At 40.7% G+C, this 19561-nt stretch overlaps 1 protein-coding gene across 1 annotated transcript in view; it reads right to left on the bottom strand.

The window, feature by feature from the left end:
• Positions 1–19561, bottom strand: part of NID2 (nidogen 2) — a 57695-nt gene that overhangs the window by 16710 nt on the left and 21424 nt on the right. Inside the window, exons 5-11 of the mRNA XM_039865124.1 lie at positions 16093–16242; positions 15414–15659; positions 13957–14157; positions 12403–12633; positions 4491–4634; positions 3685–3813; positions 2624–2767 (exon numbers count right to left, since the gene is read on the bottom strand). Of these exons, the coding sequence (XP_039721058.1) occupies positions 2624–2767; positions 3685–3813; positions 4491–4634; positions 12403–12633; positions 13957–14157; positions 15414–15659; positions 16093–16242 (1245 nt within the window). The remainder of the gene's footprint in view (positions 1–2623; positions 2768–3684; positions 3814–4490; positions 4635–12402; positions 12634–13956; positions 14158–15413; positions 15660–16092; positions 16243–19561) is intronic.

Here is a 19561-nt window from a genome sequence, read left to right as displayed (position 1 = left end):
CATGATTAGCCCAACCTGGCTTACACATGGCATAGGTCATTAGGAAAATGACCATTCTCTACCACAACATAATCTGAAAGGTTGGAAGGCAACCACATGGTAACTAACTATGGGAGGCAGGCTCTAAGATGTCACCAAAGATCCCTACCCCCTAGTATTCACAGTCTTGTGTCATCTCCTTTCCTTGAGTAACTTGCTTCTAACCAACACATGAAAACAAAATTGCGAGGATGTCATTTTTGCAATTATAACTTCCATCTTGCTAGCAGCCTTGCTGCCACTGGCTTTGATGAATAAATTATCTTGTTGGTCACCTCCAAGCAACAGCTAGCAAAAACCCAAGGCTCTGAATCCAACAGTCCTCAAGGAACTGAATCCTGCCAATAACCATGTGAGGCTCTTTCCCCAGTTAGTACTTCGGATGAGACCCAAGCCTGCCAGACCCCTTGACTGCAGCCTTATGAGGGTCCTAAAGCAGAAGACCCACCTGAGTCATTCCCAGGCCCCTGCTCTATAGGTAACAAATGTGTACTGTTCTAAGCTGCCACATTTTGGGGTGGTCTATTATGCAGCAATAGAAAACTAATACACAGGGAAGCAAATGATGGCTTTGCCATATTTTTAAGTTTGTGGGTTCTAGAGCGAATTCTAAAAGCAGAGAACCAGAGAGGTAACTAAAGTCTTAAGAACAGACTAGAAGTTAAAAGAAGGGAAAGAGAATGATTCTAGATGGGATTAGGGCAAGAAGCATCTAACCTCAATTAACACTCTGATGATTAACACTCATCACACCTAGGCTACAATTAATTTCAACTTCTTTGCTTTAAACTAAAGACCTAAGGGGATTAAATACTTTATAAGCACCATTTCTGGTGACCTGAGCAACAGATCTTTAAATATGAAATTCTACTGACAATTTTTTTCTCTATGCATTCCCATTTTTTAGAACCAGTAGTGTATTAAATCAAACTGAATAATAAGTTCCACAGGGTGAAAAAGTGTTATTCCCACTGTGAGACTTAACAGAAACAAGGAGTCTATACTCCTCGCCCTGATCCCCCAGACCTGTAGAGGGTACCCCCATCTGTAAAGAGTGTATCGATTATAGATGGAGCTCTTTGGCTGGTCAAGTATGACCTGTGGATTACAAATCTACCTCTTTCTAATTTGAAAAACATTTGAGCTGTCTAAAGCTGCAGGTGTTTTTGTTTGTTGGTTTGTTGTTCGTTTGTTTTGGGGGGGAGGGTGACCAGGGCTGAACTGAGCCACAACTTTGAGTCATTTCAATATGTTGTGTTTTCAAGAAAACCATAAGCAGAGCTTCCGTATAGAAGTGGAAACTTTATTAAATAGCAAGGTTCAGACAATACCAAACAGCCAGCCACATGTGGAAAGGAGTGGAGGGCTGAGCTGCCCTGACACATTGGTCTGTCAATAGCATATGGCTTCAGTCTGCTGGTCCAGCCAGCCTGTCCTGCTGGAACCAAAGGGAGAAAGAATGGGAAAAGGGTGAGAATCAAACCTCTAATGAGGAAGGAGAAGGCCAGGCTATTTAGGTCTGTTATGGCGCTCCCAGGACTTACAAGGCTTAGCAAATCAACTCAGTGGGCCCAGGCGTACAGTGGCGGGTGGAGCAGCCATTTGAGCAACAGGGAAAAGTGTGCCTTTTTAGGTTTATGTTCCCAAGACAGACCCTTTCCCATTCCAAACCCTTTTCTCACCATTCTCACATTTCCAGTGTTTCATTTTACCATAATTTGTGTGTATTACTGATGGACAGACAGCATGAAATTGAGTTGCAATTCAATCACATGCCACTGGGTGCATTGTGAAAACCTTTAGTGGATTATGTAGATTTACACTGAATAATCACTAAAGTACTACTAACCCTAGTTTCATGAACATTTATACTCAGAGCGTTAGGCCTAGATTAATGTGTAACAACCTCACACATTATTTCTAAATTATATTTGAACAGTTACTCCTGCATTCTGGTTTAATGATTTTATAAAATATTGTATGAAGTCTTAAAAGTAGTTAGATTTCTGGAAGAAAAGTTTTGAGTACCTAGGTATGCCTTAATATCCTTTTATATCTGTAAAGTTCCTCTGTGGATCTCTATCGCTCTCCACAAAGACAGAAGAGAGGGGAAAAAAATAGAGAAGAAGAATTATATGTATATTTAGACATTGCTTAAAATATCAGTCCAAGCAGGGGAAGAGCAACTAAAAATTAAGCACGATTGGAAGTGTTGAATTAAGCCATTATTAACCAAAGAGACTGAAAGATGGAAACATCCTAACAGAATACATGACTTTCCCTAAGTTCCTCCAGCCTATACCAGGTTCCAAGGAACATAAGGTTACAAGCTGACAGACTCCCCAGTGCTCCAAGCATGTCTCCACCAAGGACAACCATATATGCTTAACGATCCAGTCCAAGGGAAATCACCCTGGGCCCCTCTTTCTGATTCAAAGGATGCCTTTTCTCTTTCCCTTTTGGCAATCCCAAGGCTATGTGAGTCAAAGGAAGGGAGAGAGAATTCCTGAGACGCCCTGGCTATGTGGGGATGGGCATCCAGGTGACTGTCCATAGTTGCTGAGGCTGACCCGCAGGTACTTACCGGTACACTGGTGTCCGTTGCCAGCATAACCAGGCAGGCAGGTACAGCTGAATGTGCTGCCTCCGTGGTGAATGCACCGGGCCTGGTCAGCAGGAGCACAGGTATGGCTGCCATCCTCACAGGGGTTGGGAGGTGGGGCAATCACTAAAAAGACAAGGCAAGGATGTCTAAGAGTTTAGGTCTGCAAATGGGTGAGCCTTGCTCTTTCACAGTGTGATCTGCACACCAACAGCATTGGGATATCTGGAGGTTTACATATAAAGAATGCAGGTCCTCAGGCCCCAGCCCAGAGCCAGAGAATCAGAATCTGAATTTTAACAAGATCACTATCAAGATGCTTTGTATGCAAACCATCTGGGTGGGTGGTTAAAACACTAGGGATGAAGATCACTCATCAAAACAGTCCTTGACTCAAGTTTATAACTCCCAGAACAAATGTTACACACACACACACACACACACACACACACAGAGTCTCTACAATCACTGCTACTTTTTCATTCCATTGGATTAAAAGTGTAGATATCATCTAGCTCTACCAATGGGATGAATTTGGAATTCTAGTTCTTTTAGTTCCACTTTTAGGTCCAAAGTTGTTTTTTTTTTTTTTGAACCCTAGAGAGGGTATATTTATTATAGATGGAGCTCTTTGGCTGGTCAAGTGGGACAAGCATCATTGAATTACAAGTCCACTTCATTCTAATTTGAGAAATATTTGACCTCTATCTGGTGCTGTCGGTATTTATTAAAGGGGTTCATATTCTCATTACATGATTGAGCCAAATACCAAGACAGGTAGGAATCTCAACTGAGGTGAACATCCTTCAATAACTCAACACCAAAAATATCTACTTACAGAAAAAGAAAACAATAACAACAACAAAAACAAACAGAAAAACAGGTCTGAACTGAGCCATAGTTTTGGGCTATTTCAATGTAAATTCTCTGTTTTCTAGAAAACCTTAGAGCAGAATTTCTGTACAAAAGTGGAAACATTAATGAATCAAAGAGCTAGGTTCAGCATCCTTTTGGCCAAAAAGAGGAATGATTTTGGCACTCACAGGTGCAAGTGTGCTGGTCATCTGCAAACTGGTAACCACTCCGGCATTCACACCTGTAGCTTCCCTGTAAGTTGATACACACAGAGTTGGGGCCACAGTGATGGAAGCCGGTTGCACATTCATTTACATCTAGGAAGAAATAAGAACAAAAAAGCTCTGTTTAAATCAAGGATCTCACTAGTGAAAGGTCTGAAACTTGGTGTTTTCTCACTATTATGAGGCTTCAATGGGACTAACAGGAGTTGAAATGTAAGATTTCTAAGTACCAGATATGGAAGCATGTTGCATATCACAAATAATACATATTTATTTCAAGTCATTCAAGTATAAGCCACAGGGAGACATATTTTGAATATTCCGAGAATTCTTTAAAGATTTAAAAAATACTGAATATTTAGAAGAGAAGAACTATAACAATTTTTTTAATGTAAAGAAATTTCTACTACTGCTGTTTGGGATATAACAGGGAAAAGAAACAATTCCTGAAATCTAAAGATAACTAGAAAACATATTTGTTAGTAAATGGAAGAAATAGTTATTTCAGGCTTAAACTTACAAAACTTAAGAACTCAAAATATCCAGGAATTGCAGCAGATGTCCTTTTACAGTCCCAGTCCCAAATACCCAACTCCAAACTGCCCTCTCAAACCTAACCAGAATACGCTTCAGTTTTTAAATCACTGTCTTTAGATTAACAGCTGCTAAACTCATTGCTCAATGGAGATCACTAAGAAGACGGACACTTATCTGTTATAAACAAAGTGCTAGAGGACTGCATGAAAGAACACAGAGCACATGGCTCTTACCCACACAACTCCGTCCATCTCCATGGTACCCAGGTGAGCACTCACAGGTGTAGTCTACACCTGTCCCTGGATGGCACCGAGCTCTCATGTCACACGTGTGGCTCCTGTCATAGCAAGGATTCACTGGGGCGGAGTCTGAGTTTTCTGTGTGGGTAGAGAGGAAATAAAAAGCAAAAACACAATCTAGCTGTTGTTAAGAGAATGGCACGGAGGAGATCAAAGAGTCCTTGGAACTGACTGTATATTTGTCTGTGTTTGGGGGCCCACCTGGCAACCTCAATAAATTATTAACATCCAAAGCGAAAGTGGATTATACGCATTGAAGTTTTTAATTCCAGAATGGCTTCCTCTAGCGTCCTCTACAGACAACTAACCTTTTCTTGCTTATGCTGGGTGTGTGTCCAGAGAATAAAAATATCCAACACATGGCATCCTCTTACTTAAAAATGCTTTCGGTTTATCAAGTGATTTCTCAGAATAATTCTATGAGGTGAGCTGTCATTCCCTGGGAAGGACATGTCACCTCTGTGGTCTTCCCCCAAATCCTGGCCTCCACTTAACCATGAGCAAACACCAGATAACCCAAGCTCTGTAAGGAACCTGACCCCATTATCGATCATTTTCACAGATAAAAAAAAGTGAGAGACATTGGAAAAATTGCTCAAGCTCACAAAGTCAGGAAATGGTACAGCAAGGACTCATACCCCAAATTTCTACCTCTCTATTGGGCAATATCTCACTAAAATTCACTATAAGTCAAAATTCAACTAATGAAAATATCTTGGTTTTTTTTTTAATGATTTATAAGACCAAATAAATATGAATGATTTTTGCAGTATTTACTTTTAAGACTTAACCTTGCCATGGACCCATCCATCCACTAGGTAGTGATGACTGTTAACATCTAAAATCTTCCCTAAGGAACATTATTCCTAGTTAAAGCGTAATAGTAACGCTTATTGAGCATTACATGCCAGGCACTGTTCTAAACCCTTTATATGTCATTCCATTAAATCCTCAGGATGCCACTGTGAGGAAGGTATCATCTTCATTTTTACTGCCAAGTAACCTATCCAAGGCGCACAGTCAAAAGAGGTGGCTGGAGCTGGGATAAAAAGCCAGGAGCCTGGCTCCAGAGACCATGTGTTCCATTACCTTCCTACAACCACAACCAAATGAACTTCATAAAGTTATCTAGTCTAAGCCTAGGGCACAGAGATGGTGGTGTTGGAAAGAGTCCCAGATACCCAGACAGAATGAATCCATTAACCGTGGGCATTTCTCTGATTCTTCAGGTATAAAATGAAAATGGCACATATGTCTGCTAGAACGACTGAAGAAAATATATTAAGACGACCCAACACAATGTTTGTGAAAGGCGATTCTCCCGCAGACAGGCCTACCCAGTTCCCAGTCACTGCATTCCTTTTCCCTCCTCACATAACGGTTTTAGCTTTGTCTCAGTCCCTAGAATTAATTTTGATTTCATATTCGAAAGATTTCAAGAGCCCAACACAAACTTCCCAGGCTCTACATCAAGCCATCTCTGCTGCCAATGGGGCTCCATCTAAGTCATGATAACTTGGGCTTCTGCCTTGGACGTCTGTGCCGAATTCCCTGTTGTGACAGCCAGCTCAGTACACTCCAAGTCCTGCCTCGCTTGTCACAGCTCCCTCACTTCCCCAGAAACCAGCATCTTGGCATCTGTAGACAGACTTTGGCAGTTCTACCCACTTTAACTTCCAAGTACCACCTCCTCCTGGATTCCCTCTCATTTTATTCTATCTCACCCACATCTCCCTACCCCCTTACTTCACATGGGGTAACTCCTAGTCTGGACCCCAGTGCTTACTGCTGTCACCTGCCTCATAGACAAGACTTTCTCCCAGTCCTTCAGGAGTGCTTGCCTCACTGCGCACATCAGGGTTCTTTCAGTTCTGCTATAAACTAGGATGCCTTGGCTGATTCCCTTGCTTTCTGGTAAGCTCCTACCATCTGCTTTATAAGAAATACCACAGTGTGTTCCTGCAGTGAAATATTCTCGGTATTGATTCCCATATTATGGTTTGGAAAAAAAAAAGGAGAGCCATGGGTTTATCCTTGGTTCACCTCGATAACATGGCTGGAGTAACAGCATCTTTGCTGAGAGAAGAGGGTCAACAAATGGCTCCGGCACTTTCAAACCTGATGAACGTAAGCAAGTCGGCATAAGCCTAGCCCCACAAATCACGCAGATATCCTTGGATGCCCCTCATCCCTCCTCTGGATCTCCTGGCAGAGGGGACAGAAGCACAGCAATGGGGTTGGGGTTGCGGGGTAGTACAGACCAAATTCCTGAGTCAGTACCCAGCATGTGCTACGGTTAAGAACAAGGTCACGTCCTTACTGAAGGCCCAGTGTTAGACAAGAACCTGATTCTCCATGATGATGTCTCCATTTTAGGAGAAGATTCTGTACAAAATGCCTGGCCTACCCGGACAAAGGCAGAAGTGAGCTTCGAAATGTTTTAATTTGTAAATACTAATGCTTAGCCTTCTTGTTCAGTATTTTCCAGCACTGAATTTTCACTGTGGCACATTCCAGCAAAGATTAGTGAGTATATATGGATACAAAAGCTTACCACCCTTCTAGGCATAAAATTGGAAAAAAAAAAAAAAGCAGTACAAAAATTGACTTGCAAACTTGGACAGGATACATTGGCCCATCTGAAATTGAGGGGAAAATGTCTATAATTACATGACACCGATTTAAAATATACTTCACTGACAGGACCAGTCACAATTTGCAGAGCCCAGTGCAAAATGAAAATGTAAAGCCTCTTGGTTCAAAAATCATTAAGAGTTTCAAGACAACAGCAGAGCATTAAACCAAGCAAGCATTAGAGCCCTTCTGAGCATGGGGCTCTATTCACTGAATTCAGTTTCCAAAACCATTATTTTAGAAGTACATTTCTAAAACCATTTGGCTCTTCATTCTCTATGGCATGTTAGCTTTTTTTCCTATTATAGTAAGTAAAGAATAGCGGTATCCTTCTTAAGACATTTTCTCTTTCACCCTCACCCTTTTAAATAGCTTGACTCTTTGACAGAAGATCTGGAACTAATTTACTCATTTAATCAAGAGGGGAAGAGTGGTTTTCCTTAAAGGAACAGTCTGTTCAGCTTCAGTGAGGGGCCCTCTGCCCAAAGTGTCCTCAGCTGGCCAGAAGTGGGAGCAAGGGCAGGAGGCATTCCTGAGTCCTGTTCTAGGACCCCGTAAAAGACAGCCAACCCACACTGAGGCCTGGGGAGGGTGGCTGGGTAGTGGGCAGGGCCAAGGCTCAGACTGCTCAGTAGGAAGAAACATCAGCACTCCTGATTCCTGGGAAAGCAGGAGCTCCCACATCAGGTGGGGCAGCTGTGCTGTTTCACAAGCATTCCAACCAGATAATCGCTCCCTCTGGAAAAAGTGAGAGATTCTTAAGTTACTGCTATGCACTGAGAGGGGGAGAAAGAAAAAGAGGTTTTCTTTTTCTTTTCTCCTGCTCAGAGAGAATGAACAGTACTGCTGTTTTCTATAGGAATGGACAACACACAGTGCAGATATAGTTTTTAAAAAAGACACACTCCTTTTAAAATTTGGTCTAAATTATGAGGCAGCCCCAAGGCCAGCAGTGTTTTATGTAGACGACCAGTGCCAGGAGGAGTTAAGAGTGGGCCCTGGAGCCGGTGCCCAGGTTTGAGTCCCAGCTCACTGCTTTCTAGATGTGAGCAAGAAAATTACTTCAAGTCTATGCCTTGGTCTCTGTCAAATGGCGTAATAAACCCAACACTGGGGAGAGGTTGCTGTGGGGATTAAACGAGTTAATTCATAAAGATGCTTAAAACTGTGCTTGGCACCAAGTATACCATTCTTTGCTATTATTATTACTGTTAGTATCAGACTTGGGCTAGAAAGGAAAGTCATATAAAATTCTAAAGGCAAATTAATAACTTGATACCTGCCAGTTTATTACTCTCATTTAGTATGTCTCTAGGGAAAACACACCCAGAGATCTGTCTTTTCCCTAAATGATTCCAGAATCAGAATGAGACTCTGTGGCTTGGGAGGCTCTTCCACTAATTGCTCTTTTTACAGATCAGACGCCTACACCCAGTAAAGGGCTGAACTAGACATTTGAAGATGAAGAATGTTTTTCCCAGTTGTTTTTCTTTAAATATCTCCTTGAGAAATAGGCAACAACAATCTTTTCCTAAAATCAACTGATACCTCCATGCTATTAATTCACTGCCTTACAATCCCATCTTTGGACACTCACTCAATGCCTATGCCCCAAACCAAGTTTCCTAAAACTAAACCAACCACTCACTGAAAAAAGCAAACTTTGATTCTCATTTCAAGTCACTTCTGCATCCTAGAAGAGTCTAGTTCTCTTACCTTAATCTCCTGTTATCATATTGCTGAAGTGACACTTGCATGTTGAGCCCGAAGAGGCTTAAGGAGCTCTCCTCTCCAGTGATAAATCATAGAATCGCCCATAAGTTACGGAATCACCTCTCTGAGGCACTGATTCAGGGCTCAACAGTCTCAATATGGAGCTGAATGAGGGAGACAGTCTCTCTCTCTCCTCACGTGCCTACTGCGTTCTAAAGGAAAACACTCCCTATAGGTTTTCATAATGAAAATGTCCCCTTGATCTGACAATCATTTCCTATCTGTAGAGTTCCCTGACTTCACAGGCTCATCCTCTGGCTTGCCTAACATTTTTTTTTTTTAATTAATAGACTTTTTGAGAAGTTTTAAGTTTACAAAAAATTGAGCAGAAAGTACAATTTCCATAGCCGCCCCCCCACTTGCAGTTTTCTCTTATTAACATCTTATATTAGTGTGTTATATTTGCTATAACTGATAAACCAATATTGATATATTATTATTAACTAAAGTCCACAGTTTACATTAGGGCTTAATCTGTGTTGTACAGTTCTACAGGTTTTGACAAACATAATGACATGTAGCCACCATTATAGCATCATACAGAATAGTTTCACTGCCCCAAACACCCCGCCCTGTGCTCCACCTATTCATCCCTCTTCTCCTTCCCCTATACATCTGTCAAACACTGATCTTTTTACTGCCTCTATAGTTTTACCTTTTCTAGGTCATCTACTTAGAATCACATAGTATGTAGCCTTTTCAGACTGAATTCACTTAGTAATATGCACTCAAGTTTCCTCACATCCTCTGATGCCTTGATTGGCCTATCGAGCATTATAACTGCATTTTTATCAAGCTACACAGGTGAGGCTAATGCTGACTGAAGTATGAGAACCATTGGTTTAGAGTTTTGTTTTTTCCCTCTACTGCTATTTTTAATTGAGATATAACTCACATACCATACAACTCACTCAACTAAAGTACACGTTCCATGCAAATGGAAATTCAAAAAAAAAAAGAAACAAAAATACACAATTAAATGGCTTTTGTATATCCACAGAGTGTGCAACTACCACCACAATCAATTTTAGAATATTTTAATTCCCCTCCTCAAAAAAAAATCCTTGTACCCTTTAGTTATCAACTCCCTATCCTCTCTATTCTCCCAGTCCTAGGCAACCAATAATCTACTCTCTCTCTGTGGATTTGCCTATTTTGGTCATTTCATATAAATGGAATCATACAATATGTCTTCTTTTTACCTTCAAAGTTCATTCATATTGTAACATGTATCAGTACATCACTTTATGTTTAATAATAGTCCACTGTATGGATATATGACATTTTAGAAATCCATCTATCAACTGATGAACACTTTGGTTGTTTCCACCTTCACGTTATTATGAATAATGCTGCTAGTCATGTACAAGTTTTTGTGGGGACATAATTTTCATTTCTCTTGAGTATACAGCCAGAAGTCCAACTGATCAATCGAATCGTAATTTTGTGTTTAATTTTTTGAGAAACTGCTTGACTGTGTTCCACATTTTACATTCACACCAGCAATGTATGGGGGTTTCAGTTTCTCCACGTCCTTTCTAACAATTATCTGTTTTTAAATTATATCCATCTATATCCATGTAAATCCACCGTGGATTTGATTTTACATTTTCCTGATGACTAATGATGTTGAGCACCTTTTGGTGTGTGTTTGTACTCACTGGACATTTGCATATCTTCTTCAGAGAACTATCTATCCAAAAATGTTTGCCTTTTACTTTGCTTATTTATCTTTTTATTATTGAACTGTAAGAGTTCTTCATATAGTCTACATATAAGTCCCTTACTAAGTACATATTTGCAAATATTTCTCTTTTTTGATCGTGTCCTCTAAAGCACCAAAGTTTTAAATTTTGTTGACATTCAATTTATCTGTTTTCCTTTGTTGCTTGTGCTTTTAGTATCGTTATCTAAGAAGCCATTGCCAAACTCAAGGTCACAAAAATTCCCTATGGTTTTTTTTCTAAAATTTTAGCTCTTACATTAAGGTCTCTGACCCATTTTGAGTAAATTTTTGTATGTGCTGTGAGATAGAGGTCCAACTTCATTCTTTTAAATGTGGATAACCAGTTGTCCCAGAAACATTTTTTCAAAAAGATTAGTCTTTCTCATCAAATTGTTTTGGTGCCCTTGTCAAAAATCAATTGACAGTGAACGTGAGTGTTTATTTCTGGATTCTCACTTATCTGTATGCCAGTCTATCTCCATGCCAGGACCACAGTATCTTGATTATTCTAAGTTTTGAAATCAAGAATTATGAGTTTTCCAACTTTATTCTTTTTCAAGATTGGCTCTTCTTGGTTCCTAAAATTTCCATGTGAATTTTAGGATCAACTTGTCAAAATTCTGCAAAAAGCCCAGCTGACAGGATTGTGTTGAATCTATAGATGAATTTAGGAAGTGCTGCAATTTTTACAATATTAAGTTTTTTGATTCATGAACATGGAATGTTTTCCCATTTATTTCTTTTTAAGTTTTTTTTTTCAAAAATGTAAAGGTTTCAATGCAAAAGTATTGCACTTATTTTTAAAAATTCCTAAATATTTTTTGAAACAGAATTATTTTCTTAATTTCCTTTTCAGTTTGCTCATTGTTACTATGTAAAAATACAATTAATTTTTCATATTGATCTTGTATCTTGCAACCTTGCTGAAATTATTTTAATCATTTTTTAATAAATTCTTTAAATTTTCTACATATAAGAACCTGTCATATGAAAATATAGATAGATAACTTTACTTCTTCCTTTCCAATGCCTTTTATTTCATTTTCTTGCCCTGGCTAGAACTTACGACATGGCGTTGAATAGAAGAGCAAGCATGACATCCTTGCCTTTTTCCCGATCTCAGAGGGAAAGCATCCAGTCTTTCCTCATTAAGTATAATGTTAACTGTGGGTTTTTCGTACATGCAGTTCTGTTTTGTTTTGTTTTAGGCACTGGCTTTTTGTCCTACCATGATTTGATGAAATCCTTCTTATCCTTTACGTTTTAGCTAAAATGTCATTTCTTTGGGGATACCCTTCCTGAACCTCCAGACTAGGTTCACAGTACCTGCTTATCACAATTATAACAAATACTTGTCAGCATCATTCTCCCTAGTAACTTGCCCCACCTTGTTCACAGTTGTATACCAATGGTATATTTTCATACACTAACACAGATGGGCGCACATGATTATTGCTACAAATTAGCCTCATGTACTATGCTTTATTCATAAATTTGGCGAGTATTCTGTTCTAAAAGTTCCATTTCTGCCTCTGTCTCCATCTCAAGGACAGGACCTGACTTTATTTATTCTTATATCCAGCACATAACACAGAGCCTGGCACTCAGTAACCCTTAGTAACTTCTGTGAATCATTCTGAGGCTACTCAAAAAGGAAAGAAGAAAGAAGGTTAGATGTAATTTTTGCCCAAGAACAATAACAGAAATTTTTACCTTCAACAGGGCCGATTTGATTGGTCACAGCAAATCTAAGCACTCTTTCTTCATCACTATACAAGGCAAAGACACGGTCCACATCGAGCTGCTGGGTGGTAGGAATGCCCAGGTGTTTGGGGACATGCCTGCACTCCTGGTAAGTGATGTTCTGGTGGATGCGGTAGGACAATGTTTGGTTGATGGCACCAAATGTGAGAGAGTAGTCTCTAAAGCTTGTGGAGGTCACAGCTGCAAGACACACATACAGTAACTGGTAAATTGAAAAAGTATTAAATACAGAGATTTTAATGTGCAGTGGGTTTTTCTGCATAGTTAGTTTTTCATCTAATTCCTGGAACATGTTCCCTTGGGAAGCTCCTGGGTTTACATGAAAATCCTGCAAGCCAAAGACCTGAGTTGATGCCAAGTTAACAGGCTGAGAGAGAGGAGGGCCAATCACTGCTTGTTATCATATGCAAAGAGTAAATGCTACTATGCACCAGCCACACTGAGTGTTCTATATGCGCCACCTTATTATTCCTCACAACAGCCTGTAAGGTGGGCTCTGCATTTGTGTGTGCAGAGCCTTACAGAGGTGGAGAAGTCATCTAAGATGCAGGGCTGGTACGTGGTAGAGCTGGAACTAGAACTCAAGTTGGCCTGACTCTACATCCCAAGCTTTTAACAAGCCTATCCTCTAGACCACACAGGGGTGATGACTTCTAACATCATGCACTTGAGTAAGTCTGAAGGTTTCCGGGGAGTCTGGGGTGCAGGCCAGTTATCTGGCCATTGGCTATTCTGTACGTGGTCCAGGTCTCTGCTGCTCATTCGCTTCCTACATCCTTGCCTGGCTTCCAGCTCTCACACTGTAGGGGAAGCAAGGGCCAAGGAAAGGCACTACTCGAAGCAAACCGCTGTGCTGCAGGACAGCACCTGTGTTTGAGCCAGTATCCTGCATGCAGGTGGTGTTTTACAGAACACATCACTTTACACATGCCAACCATGGAAGGCAGACAGAGAAGGTGTTGTTATTCTCATTCTAAAGATGAGACAACAGGCTTTCAGATGAGTGATTTTTTTCTGACAGATTTTAAATGGCAAATCCAAGATATGAATTTCTGTCTTCTGACTCTAAATCTAGCATTAGTTTCACACTTTGTAATATCTATTTCTGTGATTTTAAAACAGGATAAAATAAGGTTATAGGACAAGTATAGATTCTAATAATCAATATTTGACATGGCCCAGAGAGGATAGTTAAAAACTGTGTACAATTCTAGGATCCCTACCCCTCCCCAAAGACAAGGTTGATATTGATTACATCATCATCTTATTATTATTATTATTTAAAAGCACTGGGTAGGAATATTGAGATTCTTGTCATAGCAGCTGGCACTCTGCTCATTCACACTATATATTTTATAACAAAAATAATAAAAACTATATTGAGCTCATTTTATGTGCCACACACTAATCTAAGGATATTCCATGTAGTAACTCATTTAATCCTCTAAACTATCTGAGAGACACATATTATTCCCATTTTACAGATGTGAAGACGTTACATACCTGAGTCTGCATAGTGGTAAAGCTCCTTGTAGGGAGCGATGTGGGCTGTGAAACTTGCTGGGATGTAAGGCACCTGGCCTTGAATGTTGGTCTTAATGCTCAGATAGTTCTCTGGGTCAAGCCCCTCAGCAGTTTGAGTGATTCGAACCCTCTCCTCTCCTGGGTAGAAAGTAACTTCCATGTCATGGATAAATGTAGCACCTGGCAGGGGAAAAAAATCAGAACAGGGATGAAAAGAGGTCTTGCATATCCCAGTAAGAATTACCAGTGCATGCGTCCACCTCCCAATTTCTACTGCTACTGGGGATGGTGCCTAAGGAGATGATCTAACATCTGAGACTAAGTACTCATAGCTGTTGATTAGTACTAAGTACTAACATCAGTTCCTCACATTTTCTATTAAAGAGCATGGTTTCATCCTGCCACATCTCATACCACTTCTCTCTGTAGGACCTTGTTTTCTGTAAGAAATAAACTCCTGGGAACATCCTTGACCTTTTTCTTTCCAGGATTGCCAGACTTAGCAAAAACAAACAAACAAAAACCCAGGACACCCAGTTACATTTCAATTTCAGATAAATAATGAATGTATTTTTAGTATAAATATGTCCCATACAATATTTGGGGCATGCTTACACTAAATTATTCAAATTGTTCATTGTTAATCTGAAATTCAAGTATAACTGGGTACACTGTATGTATCTACTTTTGACTCAAAGTTTTATTCGAACCTTGATTGAGAGCAAGATCTACAAATAGCTGTTGAGCTCTACAGCTGGAGGTGGGGGAAGAACTTTTCTCTTAGCACTTTCTGTGCAATAAAGATAAATCCACTAGGAAATAAGCTTTTTCAGGTGGAAAGATGAAAAGCCAAAAAGTATCCTCTGTACTCTTATCTATCAAAGGGTAGTCCTTAGACCAGCATTAGCACCTCCAGGAGCTTGCTAGGAAATCAGAACCACAGACCCCACCCCAGGACTTCTGAATCAGAATCTGCGCTTTCACAGGTGCCCCAGGGGATTTGCGTGCAGGTTAGAGACTGAGAAGCACTGCTTTATACTATTATAGATCGGAGTCATGAGGGTAGAAGAAGAGGGAAGGCATCCCCTTCCACATGAAGTAAAAACATCTCCAGCTGCTCTATTATTACCATTTGTGCATCCCTATTTGACAGATTTGTGCATAACAGCTCAACTCACACACAAGCTTCAACAAATTGGGGAGAGAAGACAAGTGCCCCAAATGTAATCATCTTATTTTTCAGGACACCTTGGAGAACATTTAGAAGAAATCACTGTCGTTTAAAGTAGTCCTATGAGGCCAAACCATCCCCAACAACCTCCAAACATAAAACCACACATCTGTGGCTCTGGAACACTGAAGAAGCAAATCCTTTCATTGAATAAAAACCCACCTAAGCAATGGTGACTATCAGTCCTCTTAAAAGCCCTACTCACCTGTGAGGCTGAAGCCGTTCTCCCAGCCTGGTTTCTCTAAAGCAAAGAGCCAGCCAAACAGGCCTCCAATAGGTGTGAGGGGGAGAAGGGCCTGGGCCGCGGGCTGTGGGATATGGCTGATGGCCGTGTAGGCTCTGCCATCATTGCTCACGATGTAAGCATGCAAGTCCACATCAGTGAAGTGCACGGGCGTGTGACCCACACGGAGGTGGCCACTTACTTTCCCATTGATTCGATGAGGTGCCCCTGAAAAACAGCAAATTTAGTCAACCTTGACCATTGTCCAGGCTGAGGATGGGCCCATAGATAAAATCATTCCAGTGACAACTCCCAAAATGCAACCTTCAGCCATTTTCACCGTTCCCTAACCAACCAATTATCCATCTAAGTATACCTGCCTTCGATCTCTTTTCTCCCATCCTCTCTCTCCCATCTACTTTGACTCTAATGAGATGGCGAAAAGAGGAAACATTTTTGGTTAATCCTCAAAATGGGAAATCAGCCCAAATGTGTTCATTCCGCGAACATTTATTGAGCACCTGCAAGTTGCTAGCTCTTTGATTCAAGCAGTGGAGAGGCAAGGTTCATAAGCAGAGCTCACAGTGGCAGCTAGAAACAAGCAAGCAGCAGAAATACACACGGAGCAGCCCTCATCCCCAATCAAGCCAGCACTCCTCACCTGCGGGCAGACAATGCTTCCCATTTCCGTAAAACCTGGACTGGCAGTGGCAGCAAAAGCCGGTGGCGTAGTCAGTGCAGAAGGCGTGCCGGGAGCACTGTCTGTGATTGTGCTCACAGGTCTCCTTGTTGGAAGCATTATACATGAAGACTGGAAAGTAAAACAAACTTGCATTAAAAGGACTAAGTGATTCCAGCATCGTCGTTGGACACTGCTCCGTAAAATCAGTTTAGATTATAATAAACAAATGGGTTTTGATGTTTAAGAGACAGAAATAACATTCAACCCAGGGGAGTTAACTTGCTTTGTCTTCTGGCAAGAAGAATTGCTGACTGCTCCCATCTGGTCTCATTGGGAAGTTAGTGAACTAGGAAGAGCTGTGCCCCATGAAAGCTAACCAGTTAGAATGTACTAGGCTGAACTGTACTAAACTGTCATTTTGTGGGTCAAAAATGGTCAAAGATCAGCAATTTTAAATGGTTCAACCTGATAGTAATGACCCCTGAGAGGAAGACAAAAGAGAAACAAATGTCATTTTATGTCTAACCATTATTCTTTTCAGTGACCCTGAACTTAAAAGAGAATAGCCTATAGCTTTTCTTATTACCTAGAAAAAATTTTTTTTTCTGAGAAGATGGGCCTTAAAGAACACACACACACAACCCTTAAGTATAAACACAATGCTCCAGTAGCAGTTCCTTCCATCTTCCACTTATGCTCCCATCAAAAAAAAAAAAGAAAAAGAAAAAGAAAGAGGACCATTTGTGCTACCAAGAAACAAAAAAAAAATAGAGCAGATGCCATCATCCATGAAATAAATGGCCAACCAAGGTGGGGAAGATGTGGCTGGGGGTGGGCAGGGATGGACAAGAGAGGGCTTTCTCCCCCGCAGTGGGACTGGTGCCAATCCCAAACATGGCCACCAGGAGGAGGCAAACGGGCTGTGCACACCTCTGCCTCAGCACGCCCAGGAGCTGGAGTTGGGTAGAGACTTCAGGAGCTCGTTGACAAGCAGGGATGGCACAGAACTTAAGACTCTGAGGCTGCTATGAGGAGCCAGCTCCAGAGGCAAACAGATACCCTACTCTTGGGGAAAACTAGGTGATAGTTGTGTTTCAGATTTAGGTCTGAAAAGGAGGAAATGAGAGGGGAAGGGTGATCTCGAAAGATCAATATTTACCCAGTATTCCGGGAGAGAATAGAAATAAAGAAACCAGTGGGGAAAGACAGCACCATATATGCAACAATATAGCCTTCATAAAGACTTGTATCAGTGAGGAAAAAAAATAATAAAGTTAACACTGAAATAGAGCTTAATATATGCTAGATACTATTCTATGAACTTTACCTTTTTTAATTTCCATAAGAGCAAAGGATTGTTTTTATCCTTGTTTTGCAGATAAACAAGCTAAGGCACAGATTAAGTCACACAGGCAGTAGGTGACAGACTTGGGATTTGAACCCAGGAAGTCTGGCTCCAGATTCTTCACAGCCGCACTCTATTACCCCTCCAGTGGAACCCAAGTACATACATCATGACAGCTAGGTTAAGAATCTGCTCAGGTGTCTGGGGTTAATCAGCAGAGATTTCAGTAAGAAAGCTTTGAGTCATTTTTTATACATCAGGCTTAATGGTAAATATAGCAGAGATTATCCAGATTTCCAGCACGCTGGAAAAAAGCACAGGTAAGAAGTGAGAGTAGCAGCAGTAGCATTAACTTTTGGACATAACCTGACAGCTGTTTACAGGTTCTAGAGAAAGAAGCAAGCTGACGGGTTAGCAGGACAGATGATCTTGACTCAAGTGGAATATCTGACTGGGAACATAGTGAGAATGAAGTCGGTGACTCAAGCTTTGGTACAGGGTCTTGATGAGAAATTCCAGTTTAATGAAAATAGAAAGTGAGGCATAACCCTCAACATTTGGGGAAAACAAACAAACAAACAAAAAAACCAGAAAAGTGACACAAAACTCAAGGCAGAGAAAACCAGAATATTAAAATGTATTATAAGAGGCTGCTGTGTAGAAAGCTATATATCTCTGTCTATCATTGGTTTAAGAAAGGGGAAAACGCCAGTTTGAGTTAAAAGAAATGAATATAACTTTCATGTGTCAAAATCTCAGGTTTTTCCAGCTCAAAGTCACAACTTAACGAAGTAGCACCTGGAAGGATTGCATACTCATGAGTGTGCTCACGGCCTGGCTGCCAACAAAACTCTCCCTCCAGAACACAGGGGAACAGAGTGACAGAGGGTCCCAGGCTCTAGGACTCGAATGCAACCATGGTTAAGGTGGCTCTGTGGAAACCGCGGAAATGTCCTTTGTCTCAGTTTCCTCATCTTTAAAATCAGAATGACACCTGCTTCTCACACTTCATTGTCAGAAATCACGTTATTTCTTAACATACTTCTGGGCACCAAGGTAAAAAAGCAATCTGAAGCAAGTTTAAGGGGTAGTCGTTTTCAGGAAATTTAGGTAAAAATAAAACCAAACTCTAACACTGTTCTGCCCTAAATTAAGAAAATCATGGGTTTGTACTATATTCCCTCTATTTGTTATTTCATGACGACTTGTTCTCCGGCCCAATTCCCATTCTAAAAGTGGTTTATGAAGCAGGGAGAGATGGATGGAGCTGGACTACAGATATAGAGAATTAGGTTAATTTAACTAAAACACTAGGTCTAGGCATGGCTTTCATATGCATAAAAAGAGAGGCACAGCAACGCAGCCAGCAACTTACAAATGCAACTGTGGAAAAGTCTAAGCTGATTGGCATGCAGACTGCATTTTTCTAACAAAAAAATAATGATTAGGCTCCCATGAAAGGCTATGACACTGAAACTATAATTATGATGAATTAAATTAGTTATTGGTAAGCTGGCCTGGGCATCTTTTTGAGAGAGAGAGAGAGAGAGAGTGTATGTGTGTGTTATGTGGAATATTGCATTCTCAGGATGGAATTTACTGAGCCAAGAATACCAGCTCAGCCTTCCAGCCCCAGGACAGCCACAGTACGGCAAGAAGATGGGTCCACTCCTAAACAGGGGGAACATAAGGCTCTTTTAGAGCTCCTTTTCCATGCCTGCTTTCCCTCATAGATGTGCACACTTAACACTTAGTGCCGGCTTGTTAGGTGAATAGTAAATGCCTGTTGCAATTTTCTTTCACTCATTAAATAATTCAACAAATATTTATTGAGCACTCACTATGAGCCTGGCACTGGTCTAGGAATTAGGTCTATAGCAGGAAACACATGCAAAAATTCCTGTCCTAAAGCTCACATTCTCCTATGCAGCAGTCAATAGACAGGTAAATTATTTAATATGGAGGATGGTGTCAAGAGCTGTGCAGAAACTTAAATCAAGGAAGGACAAGAGGGCTGAAGGGGAAACGTGATTTTGTTTCTTTAAACTCGGTCAGAGAAGGCCTTGGGAAGCTGCCGGAGGGTTTTGAGCAGGAGAGTGACAT

The sequence above is a fragment of the Pteropus medius genome, unplaced genomic scaffold, assembly GCF_902729225.1.
Source record: "Pteropus medius unplaced genomic scaffold, Ma_sr-lr_union100, whole genome shotgun sequence".
NCBI lineage: Eukaryota > Metazoa > Chordata > Mammalia > Chiroptera > Pteropodidae > Pteropus > Pteropus medius.
This window is presented reverse-complemented; position numbering and strand designations above follow the sequence as displayed.